General features: G+C 39.0%; 1 protein-coding gene across 1 annotated transcript; it reads left to right on the plus strand.

The window, feature by feature from the left end:
- The first annotated feature begins 2537 nt into the window (after nucleotides 1–2537).
- On the plus strand, nucleotides 2538–12429 carry DIO2 (iodothyronine deiodinase 2). The gene is made up of 2 exons (XM_080649196.1): nucleotides 2538–3224; nucleotides 11590–12429. Exons 1-2 carry the CDS (start codon nucleotides 3003–3005, stop codon nucleotides 12163–12165), a joined length of 798 nt encoding a protein of 265 aa, XP_080505322.1. The 5' UTR covers nucleotides 2538–3002; the 3' UTR covers nucleotides 12166–12429.
- The last annotated feature ends 36 nt before the right edge of the window (nucleotides 12430–12465 follow it).

The raw sequence follows: 12465 nt of genomic DNA on the forward strand, positions 1-12465 counted from the left end.
TAACAGTTTATAGTCTGAGTGTGCCTTGAACTTTGCATTGAAAAAGAAAGCATTTTTCTGATTTTCTACCATTCCCCTTCCTTAGCTTACCACTTCCAAAAATTACCTCTCTCTTTGAAAGCAAATAATAAGTGAGGGAGAATCAATTTTTAGATACTGAAGTCTCTCCCTCAAAGAAGCACTGGTTTAATTCAAATAGGACAACATGAATGTCTGAGAAGGGGTGAGATTTTAAGGCTTGGGCAGTAAGTGGAAGCATCATTTCCTGAGTCCACACCTTCTCCTGTCATTGTTGGCTAGGACTCTGGCCTGTAGCTTTCCCATTTACACTGGTTAAAATACCATGTTGTCACTTCCCTCTCTTCATCTTTTGTTTTCTTCCATAAGGACATTGGAAGATTAGAATATAAATGGAATAAATGTATATTACATATATGAATAATATTCTTTTGCTAACATTGTATGCTAGTCATAGGAAAAATATTTTTCTGCGTGGTTTATATTCATTTTTCTAAGCTCTGAAAGTCTTCTCTAAACATTTAGTCCATGGAACGCAAATTCAAAACTCATCACAGACTAAACTGGTGATAAAAATGTAAGAATAAGATTTTTTAGACAATGGGGTGGTGAAGGTTGTGAGACTGGAGAGGGCTACACCCAAGTCCACTAGAGTATATATAATTCTGGGGCACCCCAGCCATATCATACTGTATGTGAATGGTGCCCCCTACTGTGGAACAATGCATGCCCCACCCATTCATCTGCTCAGTATATCCTCCTTGAACTTGCTATGTGCCAGGCATGGTTCTAACCACTGGGAGACAACAATGGACAAAGCAGACAGGAATACCTGGTCTCACAGAACCTAAAGGCATTCTCATTCAATTATTTTTTTAAAGGCACAAAACACCATGCAAACCAAAAAAAATGAATTGGTATGCATAATTTGGCCCATGGGCCCACCAAATAATGACCCTCTTCTAGTCTTTTAAAGTATTTCTGTGATCTTGCAGGCTTTAGCCACAGGGACAAAACACAGAAATGTACTAACTGAAGGTTAGCACCCACTACTTAGCTCATGTTTAATGGGAACTCTATGTACATAGACAAGTCAGCTAATTAATTTTCAATTAAAATTCTCTATCCCCACTCCAGGATGCATACTTGCCACTCCTTTTTCCAAGAAAACATAATTCCTAGAGGTGATTTGTTAGGTAAGTGAGGAAGAAAAATTAGGATGAGGTGGGGTCATGACATTCTGCCCATGCATTGTCTGCCTAAATACCTGTCGGTGCTGGAGACTGATGGGACAGGTAGGCCACTGAGGAATGGTCAGAGTGGCTCTTGAACCAATTCAAAGTCTGCTCCTAATTGCCTACAAATTAATTTAAAAGTTTTTTCAAGCAAAAAGATAGATTCCCTAAAGTGTCAGGTCTCTTAGGAGTTGTGCTAACAGAAGCAGGGAAAGTGCAGAATGCAATGAGTTCTCTTATAAAGAATTTATTTCTCAACCTTACGGCACCTTAATGCCATTGGATGGAAAGTTTTAATTTAATCTGCATATAGTCAAAATGGAAGTACAAGGAGGTCTGGTCACCTAGCTTGCTTTCATGTCTGGAATATTTTTTTGGGCGGGGGCATTAGAAACTGGTAAAACTGAAAAGAATACTTGTATTAATTTTCAGCAAGCAGCTTTAGAGAAATGCTGTGGTGGTACTCAAAGAGTTGAAAAGTTTTCCACCTCACAACTCACTCTGAATTTTGTTAAATAAAATCCTGATTCAAAAATATTTAAGGAACCTAGGTCACAAATCTGATGAGAGTCATACTGTATAAGTATAAATACCAAATGTAAGCATTCACATCTTCCAAGAAATAGAGCAAAGGTGACCTATTCTTCCTCTTCTCTATCTGTCTTCTAACCCCTCTCCTAAATGAATAATAATAACAGTAATAATAATAATCAGAGGAGAAAGTGTTAACTTATCAAATCTACACATTGTAGTAAGTTACTTTTCCCAAGGTTTGAAAGCATTTCCTGAAAACTGTCAGAGGTATTAATTTTGTTCTCTCTCTCTTTAAATCACAAAGCAAAATTCCACTGTCCTTCTCCCCACCCCCACTACCCCCCCCACTTCTAAAAAAAAAAAAAAGTTGTCGAGTTTTGCTTTTCTATTCACTGCAGTCCTGGCCAAAGTAAAGCCCTCTTTCTCAATGACGTCAAGATCTTTACCAAGATTAGGCTTTCATTTCTCTATTGCAGCAATTAGCCAGGGAATGTATAAAAGGCTTCAGGGAGACTCACTGGGCTGCAGAGAGCACTTTGCACCACAGATAGCAGAAGCAAAGCCAGAGGGAGTGAGGAGAGGAGAGGAGTCAGTCGCTCCAGGGGAAGGAAGAGAGTGAGACAGGCTGAGGGAAGGAGAACAGAAAGTGTGTGTAAAACGGAGTAAAGAAGGGGTGCTAAAAAAAAAACACCCTACCCTTAAAAGCACATTTTAAAAACTCTGGCAACTCAAGAAAGAAACAGGCTACGTATCTGAACATAGAGACAATGAAAAGCTACAGAAAATTTTGCTGTCTCTGCCACAGTCTCATAGGTGCTAGGAAATGAAAGTGGAACTGCCTGTCTTTAACCGACTCTGAGAGGGTAACTGGATTAGGGACTGGTACGCCAGTATTTTTTTTTTTTTTTAGTTTTTTTTTTTTTTTTTAACATCTTAAATCCTGAAAAAAAAAAAAAATGCAAGCAGCTCCGAATTGAATGAATTGATGGGCACACTCCAACTGCTGGGCTGGACAGACTGGACTTGGTCTTGCCATTTCTGCTTCTTTGAAAGAGGAGAGATCTTGGGCTTCCTTTTAATTTAGTTTTTCTCCTTCTCTCCCCCCCCTCCACCTTCCCCTTTACCTCCCCCATCCCTCTATTGCCACCCCCTTTTAAGTAAGAGGGTGAAGGGGAGCCACGGCACACACGGGAACTGACTTGGAAGGCAAGGAAGATGGGCATCCTCAGCGTAGACTTGCTGATCACATTGCAGATTCTGCCAGTTTTCTTCTCCAACTGCCTCTTCCTGGCACTCTATGACTCGGTCATTCTCCTCAAGCACGTGGTGCTGCTCTTGAGCCGCTCCAAGTCCACTCGCGGGGAGTGGAGGCGCATGCTGACCTCAGAGGGGATGCGCTGCATCTGGAAGAGCTTCCTCCTGGATGCCTACAAACAGGTGAGCGGGCCAAGGAGCTGCTTGGGTCAGCAGGGGCAGGGGCCGCACGGTGTGGGACTGGAGGCCGCTGGGAGCTTGGGGGTGAGATTGTGGAGCCTGTGGGAGAGCCGAGTGGTTATGCTCAAGTGAGCTCCTGCCTTGACTTTCTACACCTGTTACAGGTGTCAGATTTGACAGGTAGTAAGCCACGCTGACTATGTGACCTAATAAGGAGTCTTTGTAATAAGGGTCATTTAATGGCTTGCTGTGATTTCAGAGTAGAGGGTATTGGCAGAACTTTGGGAAAAGTAAGAAGATGCTGGGGGAGGGCAAACTGCTGCATGTCACATACACTTGTTATAAACTGGGGTTCCGATGTTTTGCTTGATGAAATGCTAGATGAGCTGTGTTGGGGAAGACAGTTCAATGAGTGAAAAGCAAGTGGTGGTGGGGGTGGCTGGTGAGAACATGCTACCAAAACTCAGGGAGAGGACAAGGCTGCACGAAATGGTCACAGCAGGTGTGCTTTGGCACACTATCTGCTCCATTTCTGGGAGAGGTAAGAGTTAATGTAAGCGAGCCCGTGTTCAGCATCATCCTCTGTATTGATTCCAACCTGAACCCTTTTGAAAGGGTTATCAGACCCTGTGTCCTGAGTTACTAGGTAACCGTTTGCAAAAAGGAAGATCTTAGCACTGGCTGTCAGAACTCCAGACTTTGTAAGAGAAACCACATTTGCTTTGTTTCTCAGAAGTGAAATAAGTTGTCTTAGAAAGAGCAGATGGGTCTATGGTTCATTCAGTTTCAAAGCTGTTCTAACACATGCCTTGATCGCTGGAGCAGTAACCTCACTTACCTGAGGAAGTCAAGTCCCAGGGGCTGCTCTGTCAAAGCCAGAGTTGGGATCTTTGTTTCTAAGTGAAGAATGCTGGCATTTTAGCCTTTTTTTTTTTTTTTTTTTAATGCTCGGAGGATCCTCAATTCATCTTAGGAACAAAGTGGAACATTTTCTCATGAGTCAATTTGCCCCTTCCCCCCTGTGCCCATATAACTCCTGAAGGTCCCTGAGCAAGAAGAATAGACTCACTTGGCAAAAGTTGCTATCAAAGCAGACAGTCTTGGTTTTCCCTCATAGTATTGGGGGACCTTGTCCAAGTTGCCAGGGAAGGGGAGTTTGCGAGGAATATGCAAGCCAATGAAGTGGTGCACCTTAAACAGGCAGCGCCCCACAACCAGAATAAAACTCAGAATGAAAGAGGGGGAAGGGAATGAGACCTCTATAGTAAGCACTAGAAAATAAACCTATGCCCCCGGAAAGGAAAAGAAGTAACTTCTAGTCACAAAGAACCCAGAGTAGGATTGTTCCACTGAAAATCAAACAAGTGTTCAGGAAGAAAATATCCACTGTGCATTAGGGAAGTTTTACTCTAACACATGCCTTTGTTATTGAGAGAAACCTGCAGAAGGTTTGCATTTTTTCGAAAGAAGGGAGAATAGTTAGAACTCTTGTCGATAAGGAAAATTTCTTTTATAATAATAGGAAATAATGCTCAACGTTCTAACAGGAAAACTCATGTATATTGTGTATGTGGGGCCAATGGGAGATATGGTAAGAAGCTATTGAGGGGATCATTTCATTTCCACAAGTGTATACATTGAATGTGAGATGTTTATGTTTTTGTATTTGTACATCTTAGGAGATAACATGGCAATGTCAGTGGTTTAATCTCAGCATATTAGACTCTTACTTTTTTTGAAAGAGAATTGACTTTTGCCTAGAAAAGAAAAGTCACTCCCTGGGAGAATTTTAGTAATATGAGTGTATACTTATGTAAACATCTCTCACATAAAATACAGGAACTGTGAGGTTGCCCACAAATATTAAGTGAGGTTGTTTTTCCTATTAAGCAACTTATTGAAATTAAGAGGGAAAAACAAACAAATACCTCTGTAATAGACTTTATTTTTTCATTAATGTATAGTGTTCCATTGTGTTGCAATATTTTGTTATTTCCTATTCCAGGAAATTGAGAAGGATGAGTGATTTGTTTTCTTTTTTGCATATGGTTTGTGCATTCTTCCCCTGTATTGTTTCTGCCTACTGATTTGATTAGTGACCAAGTTCATGACTGATGTTATTAAGTTTGCTTTTAATGATTTATATAATCGCTAACACCATCAGAAGAAACAACCCAAGAACCTGCAGGTCCAGAGACAAGACTGGACTGGGTGTGTAATGAATGGAAACATGGCAAACACAACTTGCACTGAACTTGGGTCTCCTTCTGTCACCCAGTAAGGCAAGGGTGGTGGTGCTGGTGGTGGCATTTGAGGTTCACTCAGAATCTCTTTCCTGAATACTGTTGTCTCCTGTGCCACGGTCTCTGGGTGTAGCCATTTCTAGGGACACACTGGAGGAGGTACTGTTTGAGATAGCATCACAGTATTTCACAATCCCGACTTGCACTATTTTGAGGTTGCCACCCCAGAAGCAGAGTTTTCCAGGATGAGTGTGTGCATATGAGATACGATGAAACATGTCATTTCTAATTCTCCTTGTTGTTGAATGTAAGATACTTGGGAATATTTTAAGAGAAAGTGAAGTCAAAGTGTTATCCTTGGGCTTGGCTGTTACATGAGGCAGCAAAGAAGTTAGAACAAAATAAAACAAATAAACAACAACAACAACAAAAACCCTTCTTCATGAACATGTTAAATGGGATTTGAAATGAACTTTGTAGGGAACCTTGCAAAGATAATTTGGGTTTGGTTAGGGGGTGTTCCAGGCACTGCTTTTATGAAAAAGCAAGTCTACAAAAACTTATGAGAGATTGAGGTGAATAACAGGTATTTGTCATTTAAGTTTCCTTTGTCAGTGTCATTGCTTTTAACACTGCATCCTTCTGCTGATGCTCAAAGACTAAAAATGCAACCAATGAGCAAACTGCCCTGTCTGGGAGCCTAGCCCCTACCTAAATGAAGTATAAAAGTAAACACACAGTATAGACGCCGAGAAGCAGTTTAGCTTCTCACAATTGATATGGCAGTGGTACAGAAAACATACTCATTTGAACATATAATTTTGGCTTTGAAAAGGTCTCTTTAACATTCTCCTCCTCCTCTTCATTCACCTCAAGCCTTTTGACACTAGCTTCTACCATGGAAAATGGCTCTTTTAAGAGAGAAACATTTTCCAAAGAACACAAAGAAGGCCATAGCCAGAGCTTGTTCATCACTTGGATAAAGCAGTGGGAACTGATAAAGCTCAGATCTGTGTTTCAAGGTAGGAATCCAAAAGAGAATGGCCAAAAGGGAACTGAATTCAGAGGAAAGAGTAGGTAGTTTATTCTCCAACTCTGATTTATTTGGCCAATTTGAATGTAAATGGTTAAACCGCTGCTTAATAATTGTTTGGCTGTTTGTAATGACATTGATGCAGCCTGGTCATTATGTCAAAGAATTGGGAATTTCCTGGTAGTGAATGAAGCCATTCCTGGGCTTTGAACAGCAAGAGGGATGTGAAAAAACTATTCTGCTACCCCCCTTCTATTTTTATCATTTGCATTACTTTCTATCATGAGATTAGGTGATATTTTGTCCAGTGGGGAAAAAAAAGGGTTAGTAGTATATGCTCTGTTTCTAGCCTCTACTTGACGGATGGTCCTTTCTTTGTTCCTTTCACCCTGCATTTCACAGTCCACATGTTCAAGCAGCATCACCCTTCCCCCGTGCACTGAACACTGTGAGTGAAAGGAACCCCGTCATCAAGGGAATCAAGGGAATCAGATTTATAAACATTACACTCTTGCTCATATTTATAAGCATGGCTCTCGCAACATTTGAGCTTGGCCCAGAGATGTTCCCTGTCGTAAAAATGCAAACCCTTAATGTACCTCCCGTGTCGGTGGTGTTGTGTTGACGTTGATTATAAAGACGTAAGAAAGGACCATTGTAATGGTGTAGATGAGGGAGATAAAAGTCAGTGATGACGATATTGCATTTTACGTACGTACGTCCTTTCTGATTGTTGCAAAATAAAGGGACCCTTTGGGAACATCGGAACTTCAAGACCAATTAGTGGAAATGATGCTTCTTGTGTTTGGGCATTAAATACTGGGCAGGGTTCTCTTTAGAGTGGCTAATGCTGGCAGGGAAAGAGGTACCGACCTAATTACTCTTCCGCAAGAGTAAAAAATGCCTTTTGAATGCCTCTTTTGGCAAATATGTCTCATTAAGGACAAAAACCAAACACAAACCCTCTAAGAAAGAGAAATTAAGATGATAGGTAACTTGTGGCCAGGAGACTTTCTGTGCCACTGTGGGAAATTAAAACAAAGTTTGGGAATATCAGGGGGTAACTTGTTTTTGTTTAGCTTCTTTCCTGCAGCCTAAATGTTATTATTATGGAACCAGTTTTATTTTCTTCATCATTTTGGCTCTTTGTCAAGGAATGCTTTGCTCCTGGGGAAAGCAAAGAATCTTTCACCATTGAAGAACAGTGGTGATTCCCATTCCATCTCAGCAGGGTGCATAGCCAAGCAAACCAAGAAATTCTCCATTTGAAACTTTGGTCATAATAGGAATTTAATTTTCATGAGAAAATGAGAAATGAACAATAATGTCCTTATAAATGATTTTCTTTGCAGTTAAATGCAAACTTTAATATTTTAAATTTCTAATTTTTTCTTTATTATTGTTAAATTATCCTCCATCAGTAGGTTTTTAGGTTATATGGACAAATTTTATGATTAATATATGATACGTATAAAAGCAGACTACTGGTCTACTCACATTTGGACTTACAAATCATGGGTGTGTTTTTTCCCCAACTAGTATTAATAACATTGATCTTACCTATGCATTCCTTTTACCTGGACATTCTCATGAGCAGGATATCTGCTTATGACATGCTAATCTGCAGTAGGATCCTATAGATGCTCAACAAAATAAAGAGGATTAACTTTCATTTTATAAAGTAACCAGCTGAGATAATCCAGAACAGATCAACAGCATTAGGTGTTGATAATGGTGGCACTCTACAATAGGTTTACATTTCTAAATTATCTATTTCAATGAGCTCATTCATCACCCAACTATGGTTATATTGATTGCAGGCGGAGGTTATATTAATTGTAAAATTCTTCACTGACCCCTACATAGGAATAGAACAACTATCATTCATTCAATAATTCAATAATTATATATATACTGGCTTCACAAAATGCCAAATCCTCACACACAAAGAACATTATGTATTTGATAACTTTCTTTTTTTAATATATATATTTTTTAATATATACATATATATTGATTTCAGAGAGACAAGGACAGGGAGAGAGATATAGAAACATCAATGATGAGAGAGAATCATTGATCAGCTGCCTCCTGCACACCCCCTACTGGAGATCAAGTCCACAACCCCGGGCATATGCCTTTGATTGGAAATGAACTTGGTACCCTTCAGTCCGCAGGCCGACACTCTATCCACTGCGCCAAACTGGTGAGGGCTGATAACTTTCTTAATTTTTAATTTTAGAGTGAAGGTGTTATACTTGCTCTCCATTTTCTAAGGTAAACTAGTATGTCTGTATTTTGGAAAGAATTATGTGGCTGACTTATTCTTTGTCACTAAAAAGAAAGAGAAAGTGCTTTAACTTTCCAAGAAAATTAACTACAGGTAATAAGAGAGTCACCTGTGGCTGAAGCATCAGATTAGATTATTCAGTTGAATAGTCAGGAATAATGAAAGGATCAACAGTGCTGCTTGGGTGAGAGCTATGGGCATCAGAGGCCCACCTAACAAGATCACACACTTGTTGGTTGGTCTTAAAAATGACTCCAAAAGGCAGATGGATGTTTTCACCTACCAAAAACCTACAAGTCTATAGTCCAGACATGATTTTTTTCCTGTGTATGGATTGCTCAGTTAACATAAAGTACAAGAGCTAATGATTCAGACTGATTGAATGCATTCAGATCTTGGTGGTGTAAGTATATTGAGGAACACAGCCCAACAAAATGATTAAAAGCAGCCATGCTAGAATTGTTACTGCTATCTTAAATGGAACAGATCTAGTAAGGCAATGATAATGCTACCTACCACCTAAATCTACAAAGAATTACAAAAAGAACACATAGATTATATGTTTGTAATATCTTTGAAATGTATATCTTTACATTTTAAGTATATTTTAATACCTCAGAGACAAGTGTGGCTTATATAAGCCAGTCATAGAAAGACAAGTGGATTTCACTCATATATGGAATCTAATGAACAAGAATCTAACAAACAACATAAAAACAGACTCATAGATAGAAAACACTGACAGCTGTCAGCAGGGAGGGAGGTTTGGGGCCCGGTGAAAAAGGTGAAGGGATTAAGTAAAAAAACAAACAAACAAAAAAACCTCATAGACACAGACAATAATATGGTGGTTACCACTGGGAAAGAGGGGTTGAGGGGAGGTAGAAGAGGGTAAAGAGGGGATAGATGGTGATAGGAGGAGATGACTTGGGATATTGGACACAATACAATATAATACAGATGATGTATTATACAACTGTACACCTGAAACCTATGTAATTTTATTAACCAATTTTAACCCAATAAATTCAATAGAAGAGTAAAAAATAAAGAAAAATAAATAAATGAAATAATCCATCTAAGGGGATTATTTTTCTTTACCTAGTGTCACTTGTAGATTAACCAAAAAGATTAATATAGATAAAATAACGTTTTCCCTGATAGGGATTGAAAAACAAATGTACCTGTTGAAATCACACCAATAGCTTGCTTTCCCAAGAAAGCAGAGTATTAAGATTTATTTTAGAAAAGTACCAGTAAAAAAAAAAAAAAAAATCCCTGCTAAGATCTTTTTGAGAAGGGAGAGACAGGACTTCTTTAATTCTTTCCCTACAGTTAAAATGAGTTATGCATTAACATTAGATAGAAGCTTCTGAATAAAAGCCCTTGAGTGTTTTATATCAGTCTGGATTGTTGAATCTTTAACAATTCACTTCTAAGTGACTTCAATTAACAGCAGTTTTATATGTGGCTGTATTTATATGAGGAGAATAAGTCAATCCAGTTGGAAGTGTTTTGTAATATTAAGGATAGTGTATAAAAATCAATTGTACTTTCATAAGTTGTCCCTGATGTTATTGGCTTTGATTAAACCATTCTAAGGGAAGATCCAATTGTGTTCATTCAAACTGAAGTAATTGGCTCTTTTATGTTGCCTGTTTTTTATTATCAATTTACAGCAAACTTTCTTTCAGTCTGTGTTCAACTATTTAAACCACATGCAAAGAGGGCACCTGGAACAATTTTCTTCTAGATCTCTTCTGCCTGTGTATTTTATAATTCAGAGGAGCTTATTAATAAAATGGATGATAGAAGAGTAAATGGTTTGTGTCTTCTTAGATAAAAAGAGGGAAATAGACAAACACACACACACACACACACAAAGAGAAACTGCAAGAAGAATTCTAAAATGGTTTAATGTTTTTGTTTGTTTAATGAAAATAATAAGGTTCTAGTTGTAAGAGCCCAAAGTAGGCAGTAGCTATAGGAAGGATGACGTGCTGATGAGAGCTCAAATTACTTCTAAGGGAAAGAATAATTTAAACATAGAATTGCCCAGGAAAGGTAGCATTCTGTTACATATTTCGATGGCATCTAATAATGGCAGCCTACATCCACACAGTGAGTTATCGTGTACAAAGAGCTATTTTCCTTGTTATCCTTCTATAACCATATGAGGAAGAAAGGCATAAATATTACCATTTTACAGGTGGGAATGTTGAAGTGCTGAAGAGGCTAAGTGAGACTAGCCTCTTTTTATAAAAGGTGGACCCCACATTTTATAGCTCTGGCCAGGAATAGAGCCCATTGGTATCACTGTCCATTGAATGAGAATAAATGACTTAGCATCATGCAATAAAGTAAAGGTCTTTTCTTCGTACTTTAGAACTTAGAAGGGGGAATTCAGAAAGAGGTACTATGTTCCATGACTCTGACAATTTGTCTTAGAGTAGACCATTTAACTTTTTAAATGAAGTCAATTAATCATTTGTTATATAATGTGTGTTAAGCATTGACAGCAAAGTAAGAACAGTGAAGAATACCAGCCTCAACTTAATTATGAAGAGCATTAACTGCAGTGCCTTCAGTGATAAAAATAATTACCTTCAGTGATTACACAGAATGAAAAAGACTTTTATTCTCTGTAGGGCCATTCTTTACATTACCTGCCACGATGCCTCTTTACTCAAATCAATATATGTTCACCACATTTTATTAGAGCCACTTGTTTTCATATAGAGTGAATTGAAGTGACAATGTGTTTAATGTGGTATGCTCTTTCTCTTTCTTTTATTCAACCAGGTGAAATTGGGTGAAGATGCCCCCAATTCCAGTGTGGTGCACATCTCCAATCCTGAAGGAGGCAACGACAATGAAAATGGTGCCCAGGAGAAGATAACTGATGGAGCGGAGTGCCACCTTCTTGACTTTGCCAGCCCTGAGCGCCCACTGGTGGTCAACTTCGGCTCAGCCACTTGACCTCCTTTTATTAACCAGCTGCCAGCCTTCAGCAAACTGATAGAGGAGTTCTCATCAGTGGCTGACTTCCTGTTGGTCTACATTGATGAGGCTCATCCTTCAGATGGTTGGGCAGTGCCTGGGGATTCTTCTTTGTCTTTTGAGGTGAAGAAGCACAGGAACCAGGAAGACCGATGTGCAGCTGCCCACCGGCTTCTGGAGCGTTTCTCCTTGCCGCCCCAGTGCCGAGTTGTGGCTGACCGCATGGACAATAATGCCAATGTAGCCTATGGGGTAGCCTTTGAACGTGTGTGTATTGTGCAGAGACAGAAAATTGCTTATCTGGGAGGAAAGGGTCCCTTCTTCTACAACCTCCAAGAAGTCCGGCGTTGGCTGGAGAAGAATTTCAACAAGAGATGAAATCTAGATTAACTGGTTAAAGGTATGATTGTAATGGAGCTTTTTTTAAAAAAAAAAAATTATATATATATATATATAAGGAAAGGAAACTAAGAACTGAATCCACTAGTTCAGCTGAATGTCATTGCCTCCACTGAATCTCATTGCCTCACTGAAAGACAGGAATTTATATGTCAAAAGAACATAAACCTCTAACATCTCAATGCTTCTTTCGACACTCAAAAGAGCATTTGCCTAAATAGTAGCCCCATTACTTCTCTTTCTAAAAAAAAAACTTTAAATTTTTTCTGACTGTAAAGA

This window comes from Plecotus auritus, assembly GCF_963455305.1.
Source record: "Plecotus auritus genome assembly, chromosome: 1".
NCBI lineage: Eukaryota > Metazoa > Chordata > Mammalia > Chiroptera > Vespertilionidae > Plecotus > Plecotus auritus.